The sequence below is a fragment of the Pimephales promelas genome, chromosome 14 (assembly GCF_988280905.1).
Source record: "Pimephales promelas chromosome 14, fPimPro1.hap1.1, whole genome shotgun sequence".
Classification (NCBI taxonomy): Eukaryota; Metazoa; Chordata; class Actinopteri; order Cypriniformes; family Leuciscidae; genus Pimephales; species Pimephales promelas.
In genome coordinates this window covers 12,803,759-12,817,863 of record NC_142782.1, presented here as the reverse complement: position 1 = coordinate 12,817,863, position 14,105 = coordinate 12,803,759, and the positions used below count along the sequence as shown (strand labels likewise).

Sequence of the window (14,105 nt, the reverse complement as noted above, 5' to 3'; positions counted from 1 at the left end):
GCACATTCAATTCAAATGTAAACACACTTCTTTTTCACAAGGGATGGACCACATTTATGATACTTTGATGGAAGTGTGTTCTTTTTTAAAGCTTGAGAATTTTGTGTCTCTTAAAAAAAGAGAAAGTAGTGGTTTCAGAACAACAGGAGGTTGAGTAGATGATGACAGAATTGACATTTGAATGTGAACTATCCCTGTAGGATCCACAATGTTAAATTACCTTTGAACCCCATCTCTCAGCATTCATCTGTTGTTTTTTTTCCGTTCACTCTGACTCTCCGCAGGAAGACCCCGTAGCATTCGAGAGGCAGTACAATGAGACTCCAGTCCAGGCACTTCAAAGAGTCGAGGAGGTTCTGTCCCTCTACTTGCACCTCATCACATCCACTAACTCTCCTGTTAACTGGACCTGCGAGCAAGAGTACAACATCAATGTACCTCCTACTGAGACACAGCTAACCACTAGCACAGGTGATTGCACACACACACATACATTAGTCCACATGAAAAAGAAACAGGTACAGGACACTAGTGAAGCTGTAGGCAAGACAGATGCTTTTCAAACACACCCACACATAGCCCTGCAGCAATGATTAAAGCCACATGTTTGTCCTTTGAAAGAGGTTGCGGTGGGATTATCCAGGCAAGCTCCTCAGGGGTCCTCCAGCGATGATTTTTACAGACTGGGCTTCATTGTGGTCTCCATCTGTGGAGGATTTCTTTTCCTTCTCACTGCCTACTGCCTCCTAGAGAGAAAGGTATGCCATTCCTCCATAAATGCCATAAGAGCATTTTTATTTGTGTCCAAGGCTTTTATGTACACAATTTGTCATAATTTTTTTATGTTTCCATTTATGTTTATGTTTCCATTTATGTTTATATGGATAAAGTCACTTGTTCTGGTGCTTTTGTTGAAGTATTTTGAAGACAGGTAGTGACAAAAACATTTTCAAGTTATTTCAAAGACTTGGCAATGTTCTGATGCTTTCACGATGAAAGACCTCCAGCCAGCACAATGTGCTTCTCTTCAATCTGGTATTGATTTGGAATGATGTGTGTGTGTCTAACGCTGACTATTTACAGCGCCCTTAATTCTTTTAATTTTTTTTTGTTGCAAAAATTTAACTAATAAGTGTCTTTGGCTAAATGTGTATCAGACTCTGATCAATTGCTCCAGGTTATTATTTGGGGGGGATGTGTCCTATACTCTCTTGAGTATAGGTACTTATTTTGAAAAAGTACTTTGCATGCTCTAAAAACAAACTCATATGTTCTATATATCTGAAGCATCGTAAATGTAATCCGGATGTACTAAATTGGCCATGTTGTCATTATCATGTGACCAGTGTTGGGTTTAAAGCTTAACTGTGTGATTTTTACCCCCATCTAGCGGTGAAAAGGTATATGACCATCCAGTGAATATTAGTTTCATGTCTATTCTTTTATGGTTCAACTGGTCAAGTTTGATATGGACAACGCACAATGAACAATAAACACTGTTGTAATTAGTAGATAGTAATGAATTACTGTTTTTTCAGTAACTTACCTAATACCAGCGTCAGTTGCGTTGCTTCACTAAGTCCTCTCCTGTCCATCGTATGCACACTTCAGTATCTTGCCGGGAGTAGTAGGGTACATTTTCCTTACTCTTTTATGAGTACTGTGATTTTGAACATACTTCTTTACATACTGTTTTTCGCATATTAAAAGTATGTGATTTAAGACACAGCCATAAGTCAGTTATTTAGAAGGTGCTCTAGCAATATTTGCTAGTTCCCTCTGATGAAAAGCAGCACCCCATGATGCTATTATCACCTTACTGAAGTTGCTCCTCAAGTCTGACTGTGAATTGTGGGTTAAAAGGTTTGTATCCAAATCTAAATAAACAATCTTTTCCCACTTTAGAATTAGCCTGGCTGCGCCCTCCTACGCACTTCCGCTCAATTTCATTTTCCTTCAGTACTACGTCTGGGACTGCTGTGTATCCTTAGGTTTCCAGAAATCAATTTTTTATAGGACCAATCAGCGAATAGAGGGAGTGGCTGAGAACGATGACGTTGATGTAAGCGCGTCAGTTTGAGTTCAGTAATGGCAGCGGAGAAAGACGTGAGAAAAGCTATTCGGTCCGTTGTTGGAAAAGAAACTGCCGAATATACAGAATTTAAAGCCGGATTGTTATTGTTGCACAACTGAGGACCAAGTGAAGGAGGCAGAAAGTTTGGAAGTTTGTGCTGGGCAGCTCGTGCACGATGACCGTGACATTTTGGACGGAGGGTTTAGCCTGGTGTTCGCGGTGTTCAGAAGCCCCGAGTCCTGGCTGCTAAACTATTGTTAAAGATCCGCTCAGGAGTCATGTCAGTCGCTCAGATTCCCAACTGTAAATTTACTGATTCTTGTGATGAATAGAACATTTTGAGCGCCTTTGTGCACTCGTGCAGGAGGTTGGTGTGTCAGTTTTACATGTTGTAAATCATACAAATTGGTTGTGATTTTTTTTAAAATAATTGTCATAAATAAAAATGTGAAAACCTATACTTTGAAGATATTTGATTTTCAGATTTAGATGGCAATGGTTAATTTGTTTTAATAAAAAAAACTAAATGCCACATAAAAATGTACAAACACATTGAATACCATAATTAAGGTAATTACGAAACAATAAGACGTAATATGAAAATTTTTAGTTTATTACACATCTGCAGATAGAGACAGACTGATCATTCACTGTAGCTGCTACAGCATGTGCGGCAGATCAGAAAACGACCACAGCGGCGTATTTGTAATGATTAGACACAGCTTCCACCATTGAATGAATATATCACTGTCCTTCGTGTCAAATATACATTTCGAATTAATAATTGTTCCTAGATTAACAAAACCTGCAGCTCTCGTTGACTGAATTGTAAACATAATCCTCTGATCATTCGGACTTGTTGTTTCCAGCCATTTCGGCGCGTGACATACGTCACTCACGGCCACACGTTAGCGATTGGCTATGGCAGATCGTGAGTGACTTTGGGCAGATCCAATAGATTTGAACTTTAATAGTGAACCCGCCTACAAGGAAGGAAACGTTTCTCAATGGAGCGGTTCCAGACTCTATGTACAAACGAAATGTACTTGAGTCTGGTTGAACCAGGCTACTTTGGAATAGGATCCCTTGTGAAAAAGAAGTTCACTTAATTCTGTAGAATGCATTCTTGTGGTGTACTTCAAATCCAAGTGTATAGGCCTATGTGTTTATATTTTATATTATTATGTAAACTCTGTACTGTATAGATAATGTTAATGAAATAAAAGGTCAACTTATGCATAGAAAGTACACTTTAATGACTAAGTTTTACTTTAAAGGAGAACTCCGGCACAAAATGAACCTTTGGTCTAATAAAACATTGGTACCTAATTGACCGTTCTCTGAGATTTGTTTTCATGATAATAGAATGTAAAGAGTTTTATCTCTAAAAACTGTTTAGCACATAACACTAGTAATGGGGGCATATAATCAGTAAAACGAAAATCGCTAGTTAATACCTGTACGAACTGCTCCGAGATGGTTAAGGATCCAAATGCAGTTTATTAAGGTTAATCCAAGTCGCAATCAGAATCAAGGCAAAGGTCATACACAGGAAAGGGAAAACCAGGACATGGGCAGAGATCAAGAACCAGGAACAAAGAAAACAGGAAAGGAAACACTCAGAAATGCAGTAGAATAACGTACAAGACTTCGCAGGGAATGATAAGGTGAACCAGGCTTATATGGGTGAACTAAACAATTTAATGAGATACAGGTGAATGTGATAATCAGGGATGATGAGTCCGGGCCAGTAGCGGTTCTAGGCACGGGCGAACCGGGCAGTCGCCCGGGGCGGCATCTCTTCATGTCACATGGGGGGCGGCACGAGCAGTTAAAACAAATCCTCTGTCCCGCGAAGGTTTTCTATTTTTTATCATTTCAATTCAATTATTGGCAATGGCGCCCCTGCTTGTGGAGAAGGTGCCGTGCACAGAAGCGATATCAAGGGGGTCTCTTGATTAGTTCACGTATCGCGTCTTTTGCGCGCTCGAGGTCGTTATTTCAAATAGGTGATTAGGCGCACGGGAAGCGCGCTCATTACGCGCTCACGGGAGGCGCGCTCATAATCTTTTCAGTATGGGAGTGCACGTGCACCCAAACACTTGGGTTTTTTTCTCTTCTCCGTAAATAACTCTTTTAGCAGAGCTTCAGCAAGCGTTTTTCTGTGGTGGAAATACATTATAGCTATCTTCTTTGCCATTGTGGAGAGCGCAGTGCATGGTTGTATAGCAACGACAGCCATGGGAAAATCGGACCGAATTTTACTATTAATAATAAAAGATCAGCTACTGTGCATTATAAATGTCAGGAATGTATCTTTATTGACTCATTCTTTTTATAGAGATGATTGAATGCTGAAATATGAGGTTTATATATATTTTTTAAATCTTTTGTGTTAACCTTTTTTTAAGTTTAGTAGGTAAGATAAAAGACACTCCTTAAAAACAAATCTTTAATGTTATTAACTTGGTGAATTGATTTCATTGTGTATTAGGCTTTTTGAACAAGATTCTGTGTATTTGATCATGTTGGTCACTATATTCCTGAAATGAAAATAATTTACATAATGATCAACTTTATAGTAGCCTATAATATGCAAAGTACAATTTTCTATTTTTTAAATAATCTCTGATTCTGTCCTTTTCTCTGACATTTTAAGAGTGATAGGGCTACAAAAGCTATAGGTCTATAACAGTTTGGATAGTTGTTAATATGATAGCTGTTCAAAATTATTTAAGAGATAAGTATTGTGTTACTAAATAGGCCTAAGTGTCTCTCTGACGATTTTACTTTTAAAAACTCCATTTAGTGACAAAGTATACTTTAACAAGTCATAACTAAAAGTGTGCCATGCACATAATTCAAGGCAATAACCAATGCGCTAATGGTTACTTCCTCCCTTTAAAGTTAGATTAATCTAGCAAAATAACTGGATTCTATTAACTGTGTTTTTCAAATGAACGGAATGAGATTTTATTTTTTGGGGTGTTTTTTTTTTTTTTTGGTTGGTTGGTTGGTTGGTTTTGGGGGGGCGCCCAAAGGGGGTCTCGCCCTGGGTGTAATTGAAAGTAGAACCGCCACTGGTCCGGGCAGTGAATTATGGGAAATGTAGTTGTGAGTGAACAATGATAGTCTAATGTGGATTGCCCTCAGGTGGCTCTCAAGGGCACTCCAGCTGATAACTGTTACAATACCACTTAACAGGGATCAAAATAGCCCCACACTATGTTGAAAACTACTGTTTTCCAAAGATGCCAAAGTGCCGCCTGTATACACAAAGTATACTGTCTTTATAAAACATCTTCTTATTAAATGGTCTGTACACTTACAATGTATGCTTTGTTTTGGATTTAGAGACCCTCATTATATTACTGTGTTAGTGTTAGGCTATTTTGAGCCATGTTAGTGGTTTTAAAGGGCACCTATTATGGAAAATTCACTTTTACATGGTGTTTGAACATAAATGTGTGTTGGCTGTGTGTGAGCAAAACCACCCTAGAATGATAAAAATCCACCCAGTGGTTTTTTTTCAATCTCAATAAATTATGTGCACTGCCTCAGAACGAGCTGTTCTGACATTCAGCGCTTTGTGACGTAGAAAGTGAGAAAGGCGTTTGATTGACAGTGTGGCTGTGGCCTAGACCCCGCCCTCGGTGATCTGTACACACCATCCTCCATTGTTTCAACGACAGCCAGTAATGTCTCTTGGAATCATAAGTGTTCTGTCGTGGACTCGTGGGTAAATCCTGTTGTGGCTTAAAAATTAATCCTCAAGTGTGGATTGTCGTCTACTGTTTGTTGCGATCCAACGTCACCTCTAAGTGTATTTTATGATTTTTTTCAAATAGTTATTTCAGTCTGTCAGCCAATTCAACAACAAATTATGCGTCTTAAGTTGTTGTCATCATAGGATGTCTGTGTATATAATTTAAACATTGTTTGTATAGTGTGTAACCACACGTTTATAAATATATATTTAAAGATATTGTATTAAAAACTGCATATATGTTGTTGTTCTGTAAGTTAGCCATCTTCTCACATTTGCCACAGAAGCACCTGTATGACAAGTAAACATGACGCCACAGGTCCCTCGCATAAATGTAATTTCGCTTGTACGTAGCAAACTTTATCACACAGTATGTGTATGTAGTTTCAAAAAAATGCGCCAGCATTACTGTTTGTGTGTGTCTGTGTGTGTGTGTGTGTTGCACATCCATACTTGCAAAAAGACGCGATAACAATTACATAAATGTATCAAATAACCCTACCGAGACGTACTGTTTATATATTCCGATTCAAACGTACGCTGAATGACATTCAAAACTGCGTCTCTCGCTCTCCCCTTCTGCTTAACGACTGCCATAGGTTTCATGTTACGCCCTCATCCAAAGGCAGGGCAGGGATATGCAGCTCATTTGCATTTAAGGTGGTATACACCCAAAACAGCTCATTTTAAATCAGGTCCCAAAATGACATTTCCAAATGGTTATAATAAATTATCTATGGGGTATTTTGAGCTGAAACTTCACAAATACATTCTGGGGACACCCGAGACCAATATTGCTTCTTATAAAAAGGGGCATAATAGGTGCCCTTTAATTAGCGATTTCTTTTTATGCCCCAGTTTTATAAACAGTTTTTTTAGAGATAAAACTCTTTGATTATCATGAAAACAAATCTCAGAGAACGGTTGACTAGGTACCAATGTTTTATTAGACCAAAGGTTCATTTTGCGCCGGAATTCTCCTTTAAAGTTCAATTTAAATCATAATGTTTTAATAATCTTTTGTCATGTTGTCATGCACACTAAGTATACACACACTGACTTGTCCGTTAAACCCATTAATTCCAGCTGGTAGATATTGTAACTACACCATCTGGCAGAAAAATCATTATTCTCCATTGACAACCATTAAATAAAATGTTTTATTATATTAGTAGGTTAGGTCTTTGGTCTCTTATTAGCGTGAAATGAATTTGGAATGGATATTTATTTATGTCAGCTGTCTTGTTAAAAATGAAAACTGGAGCCAGAAATATCTTGGAACAAACAAACTGTGAAGGGTTTTTCTCATATCTTATATTCATCATCATTAGGTCAGCTATGTTTACATATAGGCTAGTAGTACATCGAACCTCACACTTAAACTGTAACTGGTTTTAAAAAGAGTAACAAAAAGTAAGAAGAAAAAATAGAAAAGAGAATGTGTTGAATGTGTGACATCATTCATGCATGTAATTTCATCTGTAATTCTGTTTCCACAACAGAAGCTGCAACGCCAACTTCACAGAACAAGAATGTCATCGGACTGGGGGTAACTTTGTGTTTTATCTTACCTATTTTTGCTGTACAATGTTTTAATGTTGTCATACACACTGTATAATGCTCTTCACAGATTACAAGTTGTCGAAAACTATGACATCCAAGAGGAAGTATGTAAGTATTTGATTTTTCAGTCCTTGCTTGATTTTGCATCATTGTCAAAATTGACAATAAAAGTAAATAATTACAGTACCTATAAACATCCCCCAATACATAGAATAGGAATATGATACTTGTATTGGTATTTGAAAGTAATGAACTTTGGGTAATGCTAAAGGAATAATTTAAATTCCTGTATTAATTTCTTTCTTCTGCTAAACAAATAAATGTATATATTTTGAAGAATGTCGGTAATCAAACAGTTGGTGGTCCTTATAGACTTCCACAGTATTTTTTTGTTTGTATATTGAATGGCGCCCATCAACTATCTGGTTACGAACGTTCTTCAAAATATCTTCTTTTGTGTTCAGCAGAAGAAAGAAATTCCTACAGGTAAACAACTTGAGGGTAAATACAGTAGATGTTGCCTGAATGTTCATTTTTAAGTGAACTGTTACTTTAATGTACATAATTTCAGATATTATCTTCAGCAAACAATCAATTGATATCAGAGGTCAGATGGCCTTAGAAGGACATAAAACATCTTGTATATTGCAAGCAAATGAACATAATTTTGACATAGACTGGGGAACTGCAGGACGTTCAGTGAATGTTCTTGATGAAAAGCTGATAAGTTATAGCTTGGGAAAACCCAGACAACTTCCAGGTAATTTAGATTTGCTCTGAAAGTACAAATCTTACAACTTTTAACCAGGCTAAATAAGTTATTCAAATGTAAAATAAATATAAATTATTTAAAACACAAAAAGCATTAAATTACATGTAAATATTGAAGGGGGTACTAATTGATAAATATTTTGACTGACAAAAAATGAAAAAAAAAAATAATAATAATAAAATAAATAAACGACAAACAAGCCTCTAGTCTATAGAATGAATTATTGTAAGAATGATAAACTGATAGACCGACACACACACACTGTACTCAACGTCTTGTCAAACTACTCCGTACTCTCAGCATTCAGATCATTAACATTCTAAAAAAGAACTATAGTGCACATGTGCTCATATACTTCCTTATCTTTTCTCATCTTTTGTAGACCAGACTGACAGACGGAAATCGCTTGGCTCACACCTCTCCACTGCTTTCTAACTGATTCTCGAACGGACTCTGAGAAGACAGCAAACGGTGAAACAGACTGCCTTTAAACTTTAGGAAGACCACAACATGACATCACCAGACGAAGTTTCCAACAGCAGGGGAAACAGACTTAAGATATACTTCTGATTATATGTTATCATTACTCATACACCTTGGGCCTTGTACATATGTAGATATACATACTGTTACAAACATCTATTTCTGGACTACTGGAAAAGTCAAAGTATTGCATGCTCAATAATGCTACAGTTAGCCTACATCAATCCACAAAGCACCTGTAAATCAGTCGTAGTTTGTTTCAAAATTTGGTTTCAGTTGTCAGTCCAGTATAATGCTGTTATTGTTCATATAGGGCAGTATCTTACAGTAAAGGCTTCATTTGTTAATATACACAACTTTTTTACATTTCTTTCCATTTCCATATACATTTTACATGTTAGGTTTAAGGCCGTGTGTCCACCAAGTCGTTTTTATCCAGCTGAAAATGCCAGACGCTCAGCTGAAGACGTCGTGCTTTGGGCGCTTGATAGCGTTTTGGCAGCGTAGCGTTTTTTTCCGTTGAGAGGTTTCGTTGCAATGGTACAGAATATCCGCAGCACAGTTTACTTGTAACTGATTTCACAGATAATTTGTTTCATACTAAAAAAATATTTTTCATCCATGTTGTTCGGTTAGCACTGCTGGTTGATGTCATTGTACAGAAAGAATGTTGTGACAGTTGGCCAGTGAGGTTTAGTCCCGCCCCTCCTCCACTGTGATTGGATGGCTGGGTAAAAAGTGACAGTGTTGAGCGCTGCGTTTTCTTCAAAGTTGAACATTTTTCAACTCTCGCCGACCAGTAAAAAAACGCTGCGTGCTCGGTGCTTTAGCGTGAAAAATGCTTAGTGCCTCGTTACGCTCGTAGCGTTTAAAAAAAAACACGGCGCTCCCATTGAAAAGAATTGAAAACATACGCCAGGCGCTTGGAAAAACGCTTTGGTGGACACACGGCCTAACACCGTGTCCTAACTACACGCGACGCGATAAAATTCCAGCGACAGCAAGTGTGTCTGTCCACACTAGACGCGACGTGACTGTGAGATGCCACACATTCAGAACAGCGTGTGAGCCTATATGGTGTGAGCGAAGTCTCTCTGTGAAAGCGCACTGTTGGCCCGCACTCGCATTGAATATGGGTAAGGAGTCTAGGACATAATCAAATCAAGAAATAACATTATTAAAAATCAAAACATTAACAAAATATACTCATTGACTAATTTTATTATGAAGTACAGTCGTATCCCAGATAGCAAACTGACATTGAATCAACGTGGAAATATGACATCGAAACAACGTTGATCTGACATTGTTTTGCTCATCGAATTAACGTTGAACCAACGTCAGACACGTCATTCTTTCAAAACTAACGGAAAATCAACTTGAAATCAACGCGTTGTTGAAACGTTATGAAAGCAAACCAATTTTCGATTTCATTTAGCTTTGAAGAATGCCGCGTCTGACGTTGGTTCAACGTTAATTCGATGAGCAAATCAACGTTGTTTCAATGTCATGAGAGACGTCGTTTCCACGTTGATTCAATGTCAGTTTGCTGTCTGGGGTTTGGATAGAATTCATTTTGAACTCTATATTACATGCTTTCAAAATCTGAGGTAAATGATCCGTTATCGCTTGTGGCACAGTGACCTATTTTTAACTAAAAATAAATAATGTGTACTCATAACCAGTGTAATTTCTTCATTCTGTCAGCCGCGACATCGCAGAAATAGGAACCGTTTCTAAATTAGAAACTTCGTGTGTCGCCGTTGCGTCTGGTTAGGACAAAAACTCTGGTTAACATGGACAAGATACCTTTTATCGCGTGTCGCGGCGTCGCGTGTAGTTAGGACACGGTGTAAGGGTTGAGCTAGCCTGGATTTCCCCATACTGCATATTTTCCAAAAAAAAAGGTCAAAAGGTTCCAGAACTTTTGATAAAACTTTGATGAATCATTTACTTACCAATTCACAAAAGGTTCTTTATGGTGGAAAAAAAAAAATGGTTCTTTTAAGAACTGATCACTGAAAAGTTATTTAGGGAACCAAAAATTGTTCCTCTATAGTATCACTGGATTCGCTGCTAACCTTGTTTTTGCAATCTTGTTTAGGACAAAGCCACAGAAAGCCAAAATCCATGCAGGATGGCATAATATACTATAAGGGAACTGAAGAAAACAATTCCAGACATGAATGTTTCCGGTCGACCCACTTGAGCATTTTCATTTGCATTTTGTTTCTGTCTGGAGTGTGTGTCACTGTTTGGCTTAGGATTAAACACTCAAAGGCTTCTCTCGAAATCAAAAACAAGGAAATGTGGGAGAGATTTTCGGACGTCTGCTAATGATTACAACAAGCCAGTCATCCAAGCGAAAAACGAAGAGCTTTTGTTAAGCAGAAAAACAGGACATAGCTTCTTGTGAATGAGATTTGAAGGTCTGCTCTAAAGATGCTGAGTGGGTAGTGTAATGCAGTATTCCAACACGCTTTACACAGAATAAATAGAAACATTCAGGAGCTGATGTAAGTTAACATGCACTGTACTTAAGTAAAGATGACAGCGAAGAATGAACAGAAAGAACTGAGGGCTCAAATACACACAATAACTGAACAAGAAACAGGAACACAGCTTTGGGTACATTTACGCGACAATGATGTACTAAAAACGGAATTGATTTTCCTTTGTAATTTTTGCAGTACAAAGGGCACCGTCGTCAAAACGATCCCCGTTCACACGGATCCGCGAAAACGAATAAAAACGCTGTATTATTCATGCCAGGCCAGTAGTTGGCGATGTCACTTTGTAAAGAAACACAACGCTCTTAGACTGGTACACATAATAGAGTGGCGAAGTTACGACGTCACTCTGTAGGCCAAGATTCGGAAGTGAGTTAGCATTTTAGCACTCCCGGTTCCCTCGCTCTAAAGTCTATGGGATTTTTGAATGGGTTTTTGCTAAATCGCCTGAAATAAGGTTTGCGGTGAACAGAGCCTCTAAATATCTTCACGTTTTGATCTATGACATAGAACACACAGTTATAACCTGCTTGTGGTTTTTTAAACTTTATTGTGTCTGATTGTGCTTTTTAAAATCTTTAAATAGGCTTCAAAATGTATATATTTTGGATTAACTTGTAAAGATTATCTTGATAGACAAAACGTGTAAGGGTCACAACTCTTTGTTAAACACGGATCTAATTTTTTGCGATATCTTCCAAAAGTCTATGGGGAAAATGCATTTCTTTTCGATCGAGGGAACCCATATAGCTTCCGAGTTGTCCTACATATGCGCACGATGGCACCATTTTCTCAAATTTACGTTTTGACAAACTTGCACTTTGAAATACATTTTTCAAATTTTGCATTTTCAGGCCCCCATTTTGCTGTTGTCGTGTAAATAAACTGCCAAAATGCATATAAATGCAAACATTTTAAAGATTTCAAAATTTCAGGGGATAGGAAATATGTTTTTTTCCAATAAAATGTACAAATGTACTGTTTCTGTGAAGTAAAAGCATAGAGTCTGTATAGCAGAATAGCAGGCAAGCGTTTGGACTACTGTTGTTATGGGGACATTAAATTTAACATTTAATTTAATATTCAACAATAATTTTCATCTGCTTGCATTGACACTATTATACAAGAACTGAACTGAGCTGGACGATGACATCACGGTTTACTCCAGAGTGGCTATATATAAATGAACTAAATTAATAACTTTTTTTTTTTTTAATGAAACATCACTGAACTGAACTGAAGCTGGATTGTGACGCTATTTTCTTCTTGAAAAAAACTTTTTTGTATTATTTTCCTGTTAACAGTAAAGCTGCTTTGAAACAATCTGTATTGTAAAAAGCGCTATAAATAAATGTGACTTGACATACTTAGTTACATGCATCCTGTCACCAACAACCCTGTCAATCATGTCACAGTTAAAATCCTCCAAATTCACTTTCATTTAATTCACACCATGTAGTAATTACTGTAATTACTGACTGAACAGATTTCAACATGGTAAAAACGTTCATGTCGTAATTACAACTTGCAAACTGGAAATTTTCTGAGAGCTCTTACTTGTACCACCTGACCACTGTTGGCATAAAAACGCATAATTCCAGCTCAGAGTAGAACGTTATGCATTGTCATCTCGAAATTGCAGTAATTACGACATGGCGTGAACACAGCTAACCATGTTGAAATTACAGTAATTACAAGATTTGTTGCAGAATATGCAGATGAAATATGATGTGGATAACTCTGGTATGTGTGGACACTGTTGCTGTCTGGGACTGCATAAAAATACCTTTTCGTCAGGTTAGATTGATTATTAATCACTTAAACCCCTTTTTCACTTTTTAAACTACTTTGGAACGTTCATTTCAACATATGCTGATTTGGGACACAATTACTAATTGGGATGGATTTACTAATTGGGATGCAGAATTAGGTGATTGGAATAGGAAAAGGGAACACAGGAAAACAATGACAAACTTAAAGTCAATGAAAATGAAACTACACTTGACAATTATACAATCATAAAAGATATTGCATTCTCTCGCAAAAGGTTCGGTCACAAAGAACTTGAAAATTTTGCAGGAATGCAAAATTTTTTTGCAAGGGAGCACAAAGTTTCTCGGAGGAACGCACAACATTTGTGAGAGAATGCAAAAAGCATTGACTACCTTTGTCTCATTGTGAAGGCGTTGTTCTGCGGAGGTCGCATTTGTTGGCCACATGATCATGCATCCATCATTGAGGCAGCTTCATTTCAATTAACTGACCACTAGCTACATTCCAAACTCATAAACAAATTCCAACAATTTACGCTTCACCAGGAACGGTCAATTTTGGTTTACAGTTACTTTTCTGAAATAGGCCTAATCATACTTTATGACTCATGCGGCTGACCAATGCGACCTCCGGAGGACAGGACATCCTTTGAAATGGGATACAGCAGCTTTTTTCCTCACATCTCATACCCCCCTGGCCCCTTCTCATACTTGTGTATTTTTGTATTGTTAAAAAAAAAAAAGTGACAGTAGACTTTAATAATATTACAAAAGTCATTAAAATAAAATAAATAAATAACCAGCACAACTGTTTTCAATATTTGTAATAATAAGAAACATTACGTTTGAAAGGTAGTCACATTGAAATTTTAAATTTTAGAATACATTTTGTATAATTTAATTATCATTTAATAATGTTAGTCTATAGTAATGAAAACCATTTATATTTTGAAAATATAATATAAATATTGTAAAGCTGTATTAAGTGTAAGTGGCATTTGTTTACACATGCAAAGTAAAATAAAAATCATTTATGAGTATGATTGGCATTCATTAATTTATGTCACACATAAATTAACATATTAATTTTATTAGAACTTAAGTTTGCATTGCTTTTATTAGCCAATATGTTTCTAGCACCAAAGACAAGAATGAAAAATATGAG

General features: G+C 37.1%; 1 protein-coding gene across 1 annotated transcript in view; it reads left to right on the top strand.

The window, feature by feature from the left end:
* csf1b (colony stimulating factor 1b (macrophage)) overlaps positions 1–8,997 on the top strand; it is a 30,563-nt gene extending 21,566 nt beyond the window's left edge. Inside the window, exons 6-10 of the mRNA XM_039681858.2 lie at positions 285–471; positions 622–758; positions 7,343–7,389; positions 7,471–7,511; positions 8,558–8,997. Coding sequence (XP_039537792.2) covers positions 285–471; positions 622–758; positions 7,343–7,389; positions 7,471–7,511; positions 8,558–8,610 — 465 coding nt within the window. The 3' untranslated portion in view covers positions 8,611–8,997. The remainder of the gene's footprint in view (positions 1–284; positions 472–621; positions 759–7,342; positions 7,390–7,470; positions 7,512–8,557) is intronic.
* The last annotated feature ends 5,108 nt before the right edge of the window (positions 8,998–14,105 follow it).